Source organism: Giraffa tippelskirchi, chromosome 11 (assembly GCF_054371585.1).
Source record: "Giraffa tippelskirchi isolate mGirTip1 chromosome 11, T2T-mGirTip1v1.2.pri, whole genome shotgun sequence".
Taxonomy (NCBI): Eukaryota; Metazoa; Chordata; class Mammalia; order Artiodactyla; family Giraffidae; genus Giraffa; species Giraffa tippelskirchi.
The window spans coordinates 77,941,093-77,957,023 of record NC_137285.1 but is presented as its reverse complement, the minus strand read 5'-3'; the positions used below and the strand labels follow the sequence as shown (position 1 = coordinate 77,957,023).

Sequence of the window (15,931 nt, the reverse complement as noted above, 5' to 3'; positions counted from 1 at the left end):
GGAATCAGGGTGGGCTGCCTGCCTCGGCCCCTGCCACAGGGACAAGCCACACCAGTGGCCTCCCTGAGCTCCAATGGCCGGATCTGGGGGGTCCTGTCTGGGTGCACACCTCCTTGCTGTGGCCAAGTTCCCCCCTTCTCTGAGCACCAGCTTCATCCTCTCGAATGAGGACATCGATTGCTACCTTGGCACGTTACTCTCTTCATCCTCTGAAGGCTCATTAGGCTTATCCTACAATTACTAGCTGGCCCGAAGAGATATCTCCTGAATCCAGATTAACCTGGAGTCTCCCAGGCTCATCTGGCATGTCTTCCCTGAAGTCTGCCAAAACCCACACCCTTGCATTTCCAGGGACTCCCCTTAGCCAGCTGGGCAGAAAACCCAGCATGCTTCAAACAAGCTGACAGACAAGTGGGAGAGGACTCACGGGCAGACGGCTTCCCTCAGGTCTCGGGTGGAGCTCTGGGACCACAGCAGCAACGGGCCATCCCAGCCCCTGGGCTCAGCAGCGCCCTCATTCTCAGGCCGGCGGCTCTGCCCTGAGGGGAGCAGGAACGTCACCAACTGCCGCAGGCGGACCTCAAGCCCCTCCCACTGCTGGAGCCTGACCTGCCCCGGCCCCACCCCTTCCCCTACCCCAGCAGGACGAGAGCTCGTCTTCCCCTGGCTTCCAACGGGAGGCCCGGCCCTGGGCCCCGATTGGGCACTGCCCCAGCCCGGAGCCAATCACAGTGGCCAGGGAGGTGGAACGCACCGATTGGCCAGGGCCAGGTCATGTGACCATACTCCCCAGGAAACTCAAATATTACCAAGGTTCCCTAAGAAACCAATGAACAAAATTATCCAGTAAAGGCAAACCGTACTTTTTAATGAGGCCAATGTCACAGAAAAAAAAAAAAAATGCTCCACAGTAAACTGCTCAAGGAAGCTACTAAATAAACTTTCAGAAAAGTTTAGTAGGTTTTTTTTTTTTAAATAGGGTGACGGAGAGATATACCTTTCCCATCTATGTGAATTTAGGTTTAAACTAGATTTCCCTTGGCTGTTATATAAGACAAAAAACCCCACATCACCCTCTTTCACTCCCCCCCACCCCCAAAAAGTGTTTTAATCTATTGAATTTTTGTGTCCTCAGTTGTGTCTGATTCACGGCAACTCACGAACTCTACACAGCCAGGCTCTTCCGTCCATGGAATTCAGGGCAATTTTTTCTGTCCCAGTAAATGCCCACCCTGGGTGATCCAAAGGCAAGGGCTCAGAGGCTCCTGAGAGACTAACTAACTCCTTTCAGCTGAGCACAGAGCTGGCTCCTCACTGGGATGCCTGTGGCCTGGGGCTCCCAGAGGGGAGAGCAGCACTCGCCCCACCGTGTGGTCACTGCTGGAAGTGCAGGCTGCTCCTCACTCCCCCTTGACAGTGTCCCTGAGGGCAGAACAGTGTGAATCGAATCAAGGTGGAAATGCAAACTCCAATGCAACCAACCTTCCCACAAGGTCTGCAAAACCACTCAGGAACAGGGAATTGGAAACTGCAGGGGATGACATGAATGGAGATGGAGACTGGACACCTTACACCGAGTTCACTTCCAGTTATCCCTAGACAAACTTTCCATGAAAACTTGTCACAAATCTAGAAGAACAATGAGCAGAAACCGGACACGTGCTTTGAGTCTTCACACACAAAACTAAAAGGCAGTCCACAAAAAAAACCCAGAGAATACAGTGGACTTTGCAAAATCAAAGATATCTACTGTGGGAAAGACCTCATGACAAAAGCAAAAGACAGGTCATACATCGCGAGACGAATGAGTGGAAACACAAAGCTTATCAAGGATGTGTCTCCAAACAGACAAAGAACGCCAACACAACAAGCCTGTGAAAACTAGGGAAAGGTCTGAAGGGACAGCAGACGGAGGAAGACACACACAGAGTATCCCGGATGATGTCCAGCACTGAGGGCCTGAAGAAACAACAGTCTAGTTGCACCCCCTCAGGCCTGTGTGACCGTGGATGAGGCCTCTGTTTCCCGGTGGCTCTGAGACATGGACAGGGAGGAAGGGGAAGAGAAGTCACTTGCATTTCTAATACTCACAGCAAAGTCTTCCAATGAGAAGGGAATTATCACCCCCACTGCCAATGCCATTCACTGAAGTGATACCCACGAGTCCATCTACCCCAGAAGGGAAGGATGGACCTGTTCTCACAAAACGGCGAGAGATGGAAGGAGGAAGATCAAGCCCACACCAATCACTGGAAAGAGAAGCTGTGCTCAGGGCTTGAAAGAATTCCTATTGGGAAAATCATGTCACAGCCCCACATGGCAATCCACAGCTTCCATGCTATTCCTCCCAAAATGCCAATGCATTTTCGCACCGAACAAAGAATTGCAAAGGGGGTACGGAAACAGAAAGGAGCCTACATTGTCAATACAATCCGACGAAAAAGCCCCGATACGGACATCCAAGGTTGTGTGAAAGGAAATTAGACGACCAAACTAGGATCCTCAGGAGAGTATCGGAGAAGGCAATGGCGACCCACTCCAGTACTCTTGCCTGGAAAATGTCCTGGACGGAGGAGCCTGGTAGGCTGCAGGCCATGGGGTCATGCAGAGTCAGACACGACTGAAGTGACTTAGCCGCAGCAGCAGCAGCAGCAGGACAGTATGCTATTGGGAATACAACAACACACACAGATCCAGATCGATGGAATAAAGTTGAGGGTCCAGAAACAAACCCCAGCATCCATGGTCAACTCATCTCTGACACAGACGGGGAGAATATCCAAATGGGAACAGGAAAGCCTCTTCAATCAATGTCCATGGGAAAACCAGACAGCTACATCTGAAGAACGCTATTGGTTTTGATCTCATACCACCTCAATATCGGGGAAAAACCTCACCCTAAAGACTGATGTCATGAGATAGCTAGAAAGAAGCGTAGGTCAAAGGCTCCTTAACATCAGAGTCTCCTTGCCATTTGCTGGGCGGAGGTCGAAATGGGTCTCTTCAAGTAAGGGAAAGAGGTAAACGAAGTACACCACTGGGTTTCCATCCAATGGAACCTCTTCACAACAGAGAAGCTAAGCATTCACAAATGCAAAAGATAGGAAACGGAACACGAGAGACTCCTTGCAAGTGGTGTATCTGAGAAGGGGTTCATATGGAAAGAGACGAAGAATGCACAGCACTCAGATTCCAAGAAACACCACCACCACCCTTGACCCTTCCCCCATGACCAACTCTGACCTAAAGCCTTTCTCTCCCTCTAACCTATCCCTAAAACATAACCCTCATCTAATCATATACATGTGCATCCCTAGCATCCGTCCATCCATCCACACACGAGAGAGAAAGAGGAAGACACAGACGGAATTGAGAAAGGAAAAGAGAGGGACACAGCCAGAGAGAGACACGGAACCAAAGAGAGGAAAGGAGTCGATGGTCCAGACTTTTCCTCAATCTGTCTCGAAGGTAGAAGCAATGACAGCGCCCTTCCACCCCAGAAGGGGGAAAAGGACGGAAGGTTTGGAGAGGAAAAGACAAGAACGCAGGGAGCCAGTAGAAGCTCAGCCACCCGCAGAAGCCGAGCTGGGACACTTCAACAGAATCTCAATGGAAACAGAGGACCAGAAAGTTGGCTACTCTTTTCTATAAGAGAGGGAGACCTTCGAGTCTTCCTTTCGGTCCTCCAACTTGGATGCGGGGTCTCAAAACAGTCAGGAGGGGGAGTGCCTTTTCCTGGGTACCACGGCGCATCCAGGCCTCGTTCTGCCCCATTCTGTGCTGTGTCAGCCCTGGATGGAATCTTTCTTTCTGAAGTCTCAGCGCACGAGCTCCACGTGATATCGGCCCCAGGTGGAAAGGCATGGAGCTGCTCGTAGGCCGACAGGCCTAGGAAGCAGATGGGAGAATGACCCCCACTCTGCAGATGGAGAGACTGGGGAAACCCTGAGGGGCATATGGTTGTCAAGGGCCACACCACTTATGAGAAGAAGGAGCCTGGTCTGAGAGCAGCATGGTCCTCGGAGCTCAGGCCCTGGCTGAACCCAGGCCTCCCCAGGGCTGTGGGCTGGGCCGTGTGGGTGTCACTGTGCCTGCACATGGCCTAAGGGGGGTGATCGAGCAGTCAGAAACCCAGAGATTCCCTTGGGAAGTTTTGGGGAAGGGACCTCAGCACGAACCCCAGGAAATGATGTCACCTGCCGGCAACAGAACCCAACAGAACCCGCAATCCGGGTATCCAGGCCTCCAGAGCGGAGAGGAGCCCCCAGCCAGATCACTTGCTGCCAAGATGTTCTGCTGTTTGCCCCTGCCCAGAGGCCGGGGCCTCAGGAGAGCTCACAGGCAGTGTGCGTGGGCACCCTGTCGACGTTGGCTCAGGACACCCCCGAGAGGCCTCTGGCCCTTTGCCCGGAGAAACAGAAAGGTAACACGGGGAGCCCCAGGCCGGGCCAGGCCACCTCTCCCATGCCACCCGGAAACACCGGGTCCTTTGCCTGTGTGTGGGGATGCGGGTTTCTCGGGCTGTGTCCCCCTCAAGGAAGCCCAGGCGGATGTGGGGTCAGAAGCCTGTGGACAAGTTGTGTCCACACCCCAGGGGAGAGCAGGCTGGGCGGGATGGGGAGAGTGTGGGCAGCGCCGGCCCGCCAGGCTGACCTCACACCCTCAGATGGGTCTCTTTCCTCCCGGGTGGGGATCTGAGCAGACACACGTCTCTGACCCTTCTGGGAAGAGAAGTTCGAGCAGGCAGAAGCAGCGGCTCCACTGGCCAGGCCCAGCTCGGAAAACTCCCAGCATGGCTGGCTGACGGTCACTGTCGTTGCAGAGCTTCCCACGTGATGAGGCCGAGGACGGGGACACCCCATCCAGCTCCCAGAGGGAGGGGTCGGAGCACCACCCGCCCGCCCGTGAGGCCCAGTGCAGGCTCCAGGTCAGCGTGCCCACGGAGGCATCAGCCCCACCGGGGGAGACGCGGAGGTGGGGAAGGCCTGCTGCCGAGACACCGCCCAGGATACAGCCGGCGGCCCAGTCTGAGGCTGCCACGGAGCTCAGCACACCCGGCTCCGACCCAGAGTCCAGAGAACCCCGGCCTCTGAGGCACCAGGAGGACCTGGAGCCCAGCACGCCAGAGCACAGAGGTGAGGACGCTGGGGCTGGTGCACGGGAGTGTGTGGGGAGGGGTGCTGAGCTACACAGGGACGAGTCCCCGAAAGCTGCTGCTGGGCCTGCAGCAAGCGCTGGCCTCACACCCCCCGCCCCCCATCTTGCACACTTCAGTCCCAAAAGACATCTGACGCTGGGTATTCTTTGGGAACCTCTTGGAAGGTTTCTGTCCCGGGGTACGCACATGCCAAGGCTGGCCTGTGGGCAAACCTTGCTTCTCCCCCAACTCTAGCACTGGCCTCCAACTGGAACCAGGCTCCACTTCCCAGACCTGTCCCTAAAGAGGTGGTGGCTCCAGGTGCAGGACCCAGGGATCCACCAAGGGCAGATGGAGAACCGAGACTTGCCCTCGCAGAGACACCAGGCCAGCTGGGTACTGGCCAGCACACCGGGCAGATCGGATCTCCGTGCCTGCAGGACCCCCAGCCCCAGGCACTGATGTCCCACCCCCTCAGCGAGAACCTCCACCTCCACGTGCACCTCTACCTGCTCGGGCTTTGGCAAGAGAACCCGAGGCAGAGGAGGAGTCACCGCCTCGGCAGGGAGAGCCTGCCCTGGCTCCCGCGCAACACCCAGATGCCCACGATCACTCACCCAGCCCTGCAGGGAGAAAGAGCCCCCGCTCTGGACAGAGACCCAGAGCCCTTGCCGGAAACACCACGTCCAGGGGAGCGGTCGGCTCTGCAGCCTCCATCCCTGTCTGCTCACCGTGGATGCCGGCAACTCGGTCTGCCCCCAGGGGACATGGAGTTCCTTTCCCCTGAACTGCTTTGCATTTGGTTTGTTTCCACCTTTCTGGTAATGTTTTATTTTTTGTATGGTTTCCTGTATTTTTGTTGGTTAAGTTGGGATTAGTAAACTTTTTCATCATTGTTGCAATCTGGGATCACTGTTGTGTAACTCTGGTGATACTGTGTTACCATCACCACTTTGTAGTTTCAGACCCGTTCGATCTTTATGCCCCACCCCCCAACAAAGCCTGGATTCAAGGCAAGCACGCCCTGTTCATCCCTCCCCCCGATCCTGAACACAATTTCATCTTTTCTTTCTGCATTCCTTCCTATATTCTTGGTGTCCCCAATCAATGACTCTCAGTGAAATGACTGAAGGAGTGTTTTTCGGACTCTCCACCTACTGTAAGACTCCATTGGAGAATTCTCATTTTTATGTCATTTGAACTAGCCTTTGATAGCTGAAAGGACGGTGTACGTCCTTTCAAGATACCATGTGCCAAACGAAGCCCTTTTGGCAACTGCCATCATTATCTCCAGGCAGGCATTGCTCTTTGAAGGGTGACATCTCAGCCAGAAGGCAGAGGCTGAGCTCCTCTTGTTGCACCAGCTCCCAAAAGAAGCCAAGAAAGGGAGCTGGAACAACAAACCACCCCCATGCCCAGGAAAGCGTTCTTCATGACAGAAGGCTAGAAAATGACCCAACATCCTTGTGGCCCAGAACCACTCTAGAAAATCACTGTTCCATAAAAAAGAGAAACACATGGGAAGTTCCAAGGAGAGGCAATGCCCATGGCCAGTGTACTTGAGAGACGGCCTGACCGCTCCGGGGAAGACACGCACCGACGGAACCCCTTGGGAAACAGCAGTGATAGTCCTCACCGTCGTAAGGGTTTCCTCTGGGGACAACCTGCCCTGGGCACCACACGAGGGAGCAGACCGGCTTCTCTTCCTCTGCCCCCACACCATTCACTCATGAAGGCAGCTCAGGTGTTCTCATGCCCTGCCTGCCTGCCTGCCTGGCTCATCCGTGAGCTGTGACCACCTCCAGGGTAGGACTCCACCTTTTCCTCTCTGTGTACCGTGAATCTGCACACAGTGGGCTTTCAGAACCTTAGGAGACTTGAGCCATTCCCGCTCGAGCCAGAACCCTCCCCAGGAAGGAAAACAGCTGTGGAGTCATTTTGGCCCCAGCACTGGTTCCGAAAGCCTGGCGGCTCCTACAGCCTCTACGGTGTGAAGAGGGAGGTCCCTTTTGACAGAGCTTTCCGGCTCTCAGATCTAAGCTGTTGTTTCACTGTCAGCTGTGTCTTCCGTTGCAGCCAGGTGGGCCACGCTGCTCCAAAGGAGCTCACAAGCTGAGTTTCAAGGGAGGACAGGGATGGCTACAACGTGCTGCAAACTGAGTGAGGGTCCCCACAATCCTCAGCAAAGGTCTGTGGTGTGCAAGTGGGGAGTAGAGGGCCCCCAAGTTCCAAAGGAAGGGAGGTAGTCGGGAGCTAAAGCCCTTGGCTGCTGTGGTAGCAGCTGCAGATGGCAGCTCGTCCACAGTGCACTTCGAATGAGGTCATATGAGCGGGACTCTGGAAATGGCTCCGAAATCAAGAGAAAGGGGTCAGGGTATGTGGGAATCCGGCGGGGGTGGGGGGTGGATGAAGGAAGGTGTCCCTCCTCTCTCCAGTGCAATTTGGTTTGGTGAGTCTCAAAGCTACCAGATGGCACTTCCCAAGTCAGGCCCCCGCAGGAATCAGGGTGGGCTGCCTGCCTCGGCCCCTGCCACAGGGACAAGCCACACCAGTGGCCTCCCTGAGCTCCAATGGCCGGATCTGGGGGGTCCTGTCTGGGTGCACACCTCCTTGCTGTGGCCAAGTTCCCCCCTTCTCTGAGCACCAGCTTCATCCTCTCGAATGAGGACATCGATTGCTACCTTGGCACGTTACTCTCTTCATCCTCTGAAGGCTCATTAGGCTTATCCTACAATTACTAGCTGGCCCGAAGAGATATCTCCTGAATCCAGATTAACCTGGAGTCTCCCAGGCTCATCTGGCATGTCTTCCCTGAAGTCTGCCAAAACCCACACCCTTGCATTTCCAGGGACTCCCCTTAGCCAGCTGGGCAGAAAACCCAGCATGCTTCAAACAAGCTGACAGACAAGTGGGAGAGGACTCACGGGCAGACGGCTTCCCTCAGGTCTCGGGTGGAGCTCTGGGACCACAGCAGCAACGGGCCATCCCAGCCCCTGGGCTCAGCAGCGCCCTCATTCTCAGGCCGGCGGCTCTGCCCTGAGGGGAGCAGGAACGTCACCAACTGCCGCAGGCGGACCTCAAGCCCCTCCCACTGCTGGAGCCTGACCTGCCCCGGCCCCACCCCTTCCCCTACCCCAGCAGGACGAGAGCTCGTCTTCCCCTGGCTTCCAACGGGAGGCCCGGCCCTGGGCCCCGATTGGGCACTGCCCCAGCCCGGAGCCAATCACAGTGGCCAGGGAGGTGGAATGCACCGATTGGCCAGGGCCAGGTCATGTGACCATACTCCCCAGGAAACTCAAATATTACCAAGGTTCCCTAAGAAACCAATGAACAAAATTATCCAGTAAAGGCAAACCGTACTTTTTAATGAGGCCAATGTCACAGAAAAAAAAAAAAATGCTCCACAGTAAACTGCTCAAGGAAGCTACTAAATAAACTTTCAGAAAAGTTTAGTAGGTTTTTTTTTTTTAAATAGGGTGACGGAGAGATATACCTTTCCCATCTATGTGAATTTAGGTTTAAACTAGATTTCCCTTGGCTGTTATATAAGACAAAAAAACCCACATCACCCTCTTTCACTCCCCCCCACCCCCAAAAAGTGTTTTAATCTATTGAATTTTTGTGTCCTCAGTTGTGTCTGATTCACGGCAACTCACGAACTCTACACAGCCAGGCTCTTCCGTCCATGGAATTCAGGGCAATTTTTTCTGTCCCAGTAAATGCCCACCCTGGGTGATCCAAAGGCAAGGGCTCAGAGGCTCCTGAGAGACTAACTAACTCCTTTCAGCTGAGCACAGAGCTGGCTCCTCACTGGGATGCCTGTGGCCTGGGGCTCCCAGAGGGGAGAGCAGCACTCGCCCCACCGTGTGGTCACTGCTGGAAGTGCAGGCTGCTCCTCACTCCCCCTTGACAGTGTCCCTGAGGGCAGAACAGTGTGAATCGAATCAAGGTGGAAATGCAAACTCCAATGCAACCAACCTTCCCACAAGGTCTGCAAAACCACTCAGGAACAGGGAATTGGAAACTGCAGGGGATGACATGAATGGAGATGGAGACTGGACACCTTACACCGAGTTCACTTCCAGTTATCCCTAGACAAACTTTCCATGAAAACTTGTCACAAATCTAGAAGAACAATGAGCAGAAACCGGACACGTGCTTTGAGTCTTCACACACAAAACTAAAAGGCAGTCCACAAAAAAAACCCAGAGAATACAGTGGACTTTGCAAAATCAAAGATATCTACTGTGGGAAAGACCTCATGACAAAAGCAAAAGACAGGTCATACATCGCGAGACGAATGAGTGGAAACACAAAGCTTATCAAGGATGTGTCTCCAAACAGACAAAGAACGCCAACACAACAAGCCTGTGAAAACTAGGGAAAGGTCTGAAGGGACAGCAGACGGAGGAAGACACACACAGAGTATCCCGGATGATGTCCAGCACTGAGGGCCTGAAGAAACAACAGTCTAGTTGCACCCCCTCAGGCCTGTGTGACCGTGGATGAGGCCTCTGTTTCCCGGTGGCTCTGAGACATGGACAGGGAGGAAGGGGAAGAGAAGTCACTTGCATTTCTAATACTCACAGCAAAGTCTTCCAATGAGAAGGGAATTATCACCCCCACTGCCAATGCCATTCACTGAAGTGATACCCACGAGTCCATCTACCCCAGAAGGGAAGGATGGACCTGTTCTCACAAAACGGCGAGAGATGGAAGGAGGAAGATCAAGCCCACACCAATCACTGGAAAGAGAAGCTGTGCTCAGGGCTTGAAAGAATTCCTATTGGGAAAATCATGTCACAGCCCCACATGGCAATCCACAGCTTCCATGCTATTCCTCCCAAAATGCCAATGCATTTTCGCACCGAACAAAGAATTGCAAAGGGGGTACGGAAACAGAAAGGAGCCTACATTGTCAATACAATCCGACGAAAAAGCCCCGATACGGACATCCAAGGTTGTGTGAAAGGAAATTAGACGACCAAACTAGGATCCTCAGGAGAGTATCGGAGAAGGCAATGGCGACCCACTCCAGTACTCTTGCCTGGAAAATGTCCTGGACGGAGGAGCCTGGTAGGCTGCAGGCCATGGGGTCATGCAGAGTCAGACACGACTGAAGTGACTTAGCCGCAGCAGCAGCAGCAGCAGGACAGTATGCTATTGGGAATACAACAACACACACAGATCCAGATCGATGGAATAAAGTTGGGGGTCCAGAAACAAACCCCAGCATCCATGGTCAACTCATCTCTGACACAGACGGGGAGAATATCCAAATGGGAACAGGAAAGCCTCTTCAATCAATGTCCATGGGAAAACCAGACAGCTACATCTGAAGAACGCTATTGGTTTTGATCTCATACCACCTCAATATCGGGGAAAAACCTCACCCTAAAGACTGATGTCATGAGATAGCTAGAAAGAAGCGTAGGTCAAAGGCTCCTTAACATCAGAGTCTCCTTGCCATTTGCTGGGCGGAGGTCGAAATGGGTCTCTTCAAGTAAGGGAAAGAGGTAAACGAAGTACACCACTGGGTTTCCATCCAATGGAACCTCTTCACAACAGAGAAGCTAAGCATTCACAAATGCAAAAGATAGGAAACGGAACACGAGAGACTCCTTGCAAGTGGTGTATCTGAGAAGGGGTTCATATGGAAAGAGACGAAGAATGCACAGCACTCAGATTCCAAGAAACACCACCACCACCCTTGACCCTTCCCCCATGACCAACTCTGACCTAAAGCCTTTCTCTCCCTCTAACCTATCCCTAAAACATAACCCTCATCTAATCATATACATGTGCATCCCTAGCATCCGTCCATCCATCCACACACGAGAGAGAAAGAGGAAGACACAGACGGAATTGAGAAAGGAAAAGAGAGGGACACAGCCATAGAGAGACACGGAACCAAAGAGAGGAAAGGAGTCGATGGTCCAGACTTTTCCTCAATCTGTCTCGAAGGTAGAAGCAATGACAGCGCCCTTCCACCCCAGAAGGGGGAAAAGGACGGAAGGTTTGGAGAGGAAAAGACAAGAACGCAGGGAGCCAGTAGAAGCTCAGCCACCCGCAGAAGCCGAGCTGGGACACTTCAACAGAATCTCAATGGAAACAGAGGACCAGAAAGTTGGCTACTCTTTTCTATAAGAGAGGGAGACCTTCGAGTCTTCCTTTCGGTCCTCCAACTTGGATGCGGGGTCTCAAAACAGTCAGGAGGGGGAGTGCCTTTTCCTGGGTACCACGGCGCATCCAGGCCTCGTTCTGCCCCATTCTGTGCTGTGTCAGCCCTGGATGGAATCTTTCTTTCTGAAGTCTCAGCGCACGAGCTCCACGTGATATCGGCCCCAGGTGGAAAGGCATGGAGCTGCTCGTAGGCCGACAGGCCTAGGAAGCAGATGGGAGAATGACCCCCACTCTGCAGATGGAGAGACTGGGGAAACCCTGAGGGGCATATGGTTGTCAAGGGCCACACCACTTATGAGAAGAAGGAGCCTGGTCTGAGAGCAGCATGGTCCTCGGAGCTCAGGCCCTGGCTGAACCCAGGCCTCCCCAGGGCTGTGGGCTGGGCCGTGTGGGTGTCACTGTGCCTGCACATGGCCTAAGGGGGGTGATCGAGCAGTCAGAAACCCAGAGATTCCCTTGGGAAGTTTTGGGGAAGGGACCTCAGCACGAACCCCAGGAAATGATGTCACCTGCCGGCAACAGAACCCAACAGAACCCGCAATCCGGGTATCCAGGCCTCCAGAGCGGAGAGGAGCCCCCAGCCAGATCACTTGCTGCCAAGATGTTCTGCTGTTTGCCCCTGCCCAGAGGCCGGGGCCTCAGGAGAGCTCACAGGCAGTGTGCGTGGGCACCCTGTCGACGTTGGCTCAGGACACCCCCGAGAGGCCTCTGGCCCTTTGCCCGGAGAAACAGAAAGGTAACACGGGGAGCCCCAGGCCGGGCCAGGCCACCTCTCCCATGCCACCCGGAAACACCGGGTCCTTTGCCTGTGTGTGGGGATGCGGGTTTCTCGGGCTGTGTCCCCCTCAAGGAAGCCCAGGCGGATGTGGGGTCAGAAGCCTGTGGACAAGTTGTGTCCACACCCCAGGGGAGAGCAGGCTGGGCGGGATGGGGAGAGTGTGGGCAGCGCCGGCCCGCCAGGCTGACCTCACACCCTCAGATGGGTCTCTTTCCTCCCGGGTGGGGATCTGAGCAGACACACGTCTCTGACCCTTCTGGGAAGAGAAGTTCGAGCAGGCAGAAGCAGCGGCTCCACTGGCCAGGCCCAGCTCGGAAAACTCCCAGCATGGCTGGCTGACGGTCACTGTCGTTGCAGAGCTTCCCACGTGATGAGGCCGAGGACGGGGACACCCCATCCAGCTCCCAGAGGGAGGGGTCGGAGCACCACCCGCCCGCCCGTGAGGCCCAGTGCAGGCTCCAGGTCAGCGTGCCCACGGAGGCATCAGCCCCACCGGGGGAGACGCGGAGGTGGGGAAGGCCTGCTGCCGAGACACCGCCCAGGATACAGCCGGCGGCCCAGTCTGAGGCTGCCACGGAGCTCAGCACACCCGGCTCCGACCCAGAGTCCAGAGAACCCCGGCCTCTGAGGCACCAGGAGGACCTGGAGCCCAGCACGCCAGAGCACAGAGGTGAGGACGCTGGGGCTGGTGCACGGGAGTGTGTGGGGAGGGGTGCTGAGCTACACAGGGACGAGTCCCCGAAAGCTGCTGCTGGGCCTGCAGCAAGCGCTGGCCTCACACCCCCCGCCCCCCATCTTGCACACTTCAGTCCCAAAAGACATCTGACGCTGGGTATTCTTTGGGAACCTCTTGGAAGGTTTCTGTCCCGGGGTACGCACATGCCAAGGCTGGCCTGTGGGCAAACCTTGCTTCTCCCCCAACTCTAGCACTGGCCTCCAACTGGAACCAGGCTCCACTTCCCAGACCTGTCCCTAAAGAGGTGGTGGCTCCAGGTGCAGGACCCAGGGATCCACCGAGGGCAGATGGAGAACCGAGACTTGCCCTCGCAGAGACACCAGGCCAGCTGGGTACTGGCCAGCACACCGGGCAGATCGGATCTCCGTGCCTGCAGGACCCCCAGCCCCAGGCACTGATGTCCCACCCCCTCAGCGAGAACCTCCACCTCCACGTGCACCTCTACCTGCTCGGGCTTTGGCAAGAGAACCCGAGGCAGAGGAGGAGTCACCGCCTCGGCAGGGAGAGCCTGCCCTGGCTCCCGCGCAACACCCAGATGCCCACGATCACTCACCCAGCCCTGCAGGGAGAAAGAGCCCCCGCTCTGGACAGAGACCCAGAGCCCTTGCCGGAAACACCACGTCCAGGGGAGCGGTCGGCTCTGCAGCCTCCATCCCTGTCTGCTCACCGTGGATGCCGGCAACTCGGTCTGCCCCCAGGGGACATGGAGTTCCTTTCCCCTGAACTGCTTTGCATTTGGTTTGTTTCCACCTTTCTGGTAATGTTTTATTTTTTGTATGGTTTCCTGTATTTTTGTTGGTTAAGTTGGGATTAGTAAACTTTTTCATCATTGTTGCAATCTGGGATCACTGTTGTGTAACTCTGGTGATACTGTGTTACCATCACCACTTTGTAGTTTCAGACCCGTTCGATCTTTATGCCCCACCCCCCAACAAAGCCTGGATTCAAGGCAAGCACGCCCTGTTCATCCCTCCCCCCGATCCTGAACACAATTTCATCTTTTCTTTCTGCATTCCTTCCTATATTCTTGGTGTCCCCAATCAATGACTCTCAGTGAAATGACTGAAGGAGTGTTTTTCGGACTCTCCACCTACTGTAAGACTCCATTGGAGAATTCTCATTTTTATGTCATTTGAACTAGCCTTTGATAGCTGAAAGGACGGTGTACGTCCTTTCAAGATACCATGTGCCAAACGAAGCCCTTTTGGCAACTGCCATCATTATCTCCAGGCAGGCATTGCTCTTTGAAGGGTGACATCTCAGCCAGAAGGCAGAGGCTGAGCTCCTCTTGTTGCACCAGCTCCCAAAAGAAGCCAAGAAAGGGAGCTGGAACAACAAACCACCCCCATGCCCAGGAAAGCGTTCTTCATGACAGAAGGCTAGAAAATGACCCAACATCCTTGTGGCCCAGAACCACTCTAGAAAATCACTGTTCCATAAAAAAGAGAAACACATGGGAAGTTCCAAGGAGAGGCAATGCCCATGGCCAGTGTACTTGAGAGACGGCCTGACCGCTCCGGGGAAGACACGCACCGACGGAACCCCTTGGGAAACAGCAGTGATAGTCCTCACCGTCGTAAGGGTTTCCTCTGGGGACAACCTGCCCTGGGCACCACACGAGGGAGCAGACCGGCTTCTCTTCCTCTGCCCCCACACCATTCACTCATGAAGGCAGCTCAGGTGTTCTCATGCCCTGCCTGCCTGCCTGCCTGGCTCATCCGTGAGCTGTGACCACCTCCAGGGTAGGACTCCACCTTTTCCTCTCTGTGTACCGTGAATCTGCACACAGTGGGCTTTCAGAACCTTAGGAGACTTGAGCCATTCCCGCTCGAGCCAGAACCCTCCCCAGGAAGGAAAACAGCTGTGGAGTCATTTTGGCCCCAGCACTGGTTCCGAAAGCCTGGCGGCTCCTACAGCCTCTACGGTGTGAAGAGGGAGGTCCCTTTTGACAGAGCTTTCCGGCTCTCAGATCTAAGCTGTTGTTTCACTGTCAGCTGTGTCTTCCGTTGCAGCCAGGTGGGCCACGCTGCTCCAAAGGAGCTCACAAGCTGAGTTTCAAGGGAGGACAGGGATGGCTACAACGTGCTGCAAACTGAGTGAGGGTCCCCACAATCCTCAGCAAAGGTCTGTGGTGTGCAAGTGGGGAGTAGAGGGCCCCCAAGTTCCAAAGGAAGGGAGGTAGTCGGGAGCTAAAGCCCTTGGCTGCTGTGGTAGCAGCTGCAGATGGCAGCTCGTCCACAGTGCACTTCGAATGAGGTCATATGAGCGGGACTCTGGAAATGGCTCCGAAATCAAGAGAAAGGGGTCAGGGTATGTGGGAATCCGGCGGGGGTGGGGGGTGGATGAAGGAAGGTGTCCCTCCTCTCTCCAGTGCAATTTGGTTTGGTGAGTCTCAAAGCTACCAGATGGCACTTCCCAAGTCAGGCCCCCGCAGGAATCAGGGTGGGCTGCCTGCCTCGGCCCCTGCCACAGGGACAAGCCACACCAGTGGCCTCCCTGAGCTCCAATGGCCGGATCTGGGGGGTCCTGTCTGGGTGCACACCTCCTTGCTGTGGCCAAGTTCCCCCCTTCTCTGAGCACCAGCTTCATCCTCTCGAATGAGGACATCGATTGCTACCTTGGCACGTTACTCTCTTCATCCTCTGAAGGCTCATTAGGCTTATCCTACAATTACTAGCTGGCCCGAAGAGATATCTCCTGAATCCAGATTAACCTGGAGTCTCCCAGGCTCATCTGGCATGTCTTCCCTGAAGTCTGCCAAAACCCACACCCTTGCATTTCCAGGGACTCCCCTTAGCCAGCTGGGCAGAAAACCCAGCATGCTTCAAACAAGCTGACAGACAAGTGGGAGAGGACTCACGGGCAGACGGCTTCCCTCAGGTCTCGGGTGGAGCTCTGGGACCACAGCAGCAACGGGCCATCCCAGCCCCTGGGCTCAGCAGTGCCCTCATTCTCAGGCCGGCGGCTCTGCCCTGAGGGGAGCAGGAACGTCACCAACTGCCGCAGGCGGACCTCAAGCCCCTCCCACTGCTGGAGCCTGACCTGCCCCGGCCCCACCCCTTCCCCTACCCCAGCAGGACGAGAGCTCGTCTTCCCC

The 15,931-nt window shown here is 55.1% G+C and overlaps 1 protein-coding gene and 1 long non-coding RNA gene across 2 annotated transcripts in view; one reads left to right on the top strand and one right to left on the bottom strand.

Annotated features, from left to right (window-relative positions):
• LOC145527776 (uncharacterized) overlaps nucleotides 1-15,806 on the bottom strand; it is a 681,763-nt gene extending 665,957 nt beyond the window's left edge. Inside the window, exons 1-3 of the long non-coding RNA XR_014069857.1 lie at nucleotides 15,695-15,806; nucleotides 8,062-8,173; nucleotides 428-539 (exon numbers count right to left, since the gene is read on the bottom strand). This is a non-coding gene — a long non-coding RNA (uncharacterized LOC145527776). The remainder of the gene's footprint in view (nucleotides 1-427; nucleotides 540-8,061; nucleotides 8,174-15,694) is intronic.
• On the top strand, nucleotides 11,111-13,672 carry LOC145527696 (uncharacterized). The gene is made up of 3 exons (XM_081545754.1): nucleotides 11,111-12,056; nucleotides 12,456-12,768; nucleotides 13,026-13,672. Exons 1-3 carry the CDS (start codon nucleotides 11,646-11,648, stop codon nucleotides 13,646-13,648), a joined length of 1,347 nt encoding a protein of 448 aa, XP_081401880.1. The 5' UTR covers nucleotides 11,111-11,645; the 3' UTR covers nucleotides 13,649-13,672.
• Nucleotides 15,807-15,931: the final 125 nt, after the last annotated feature.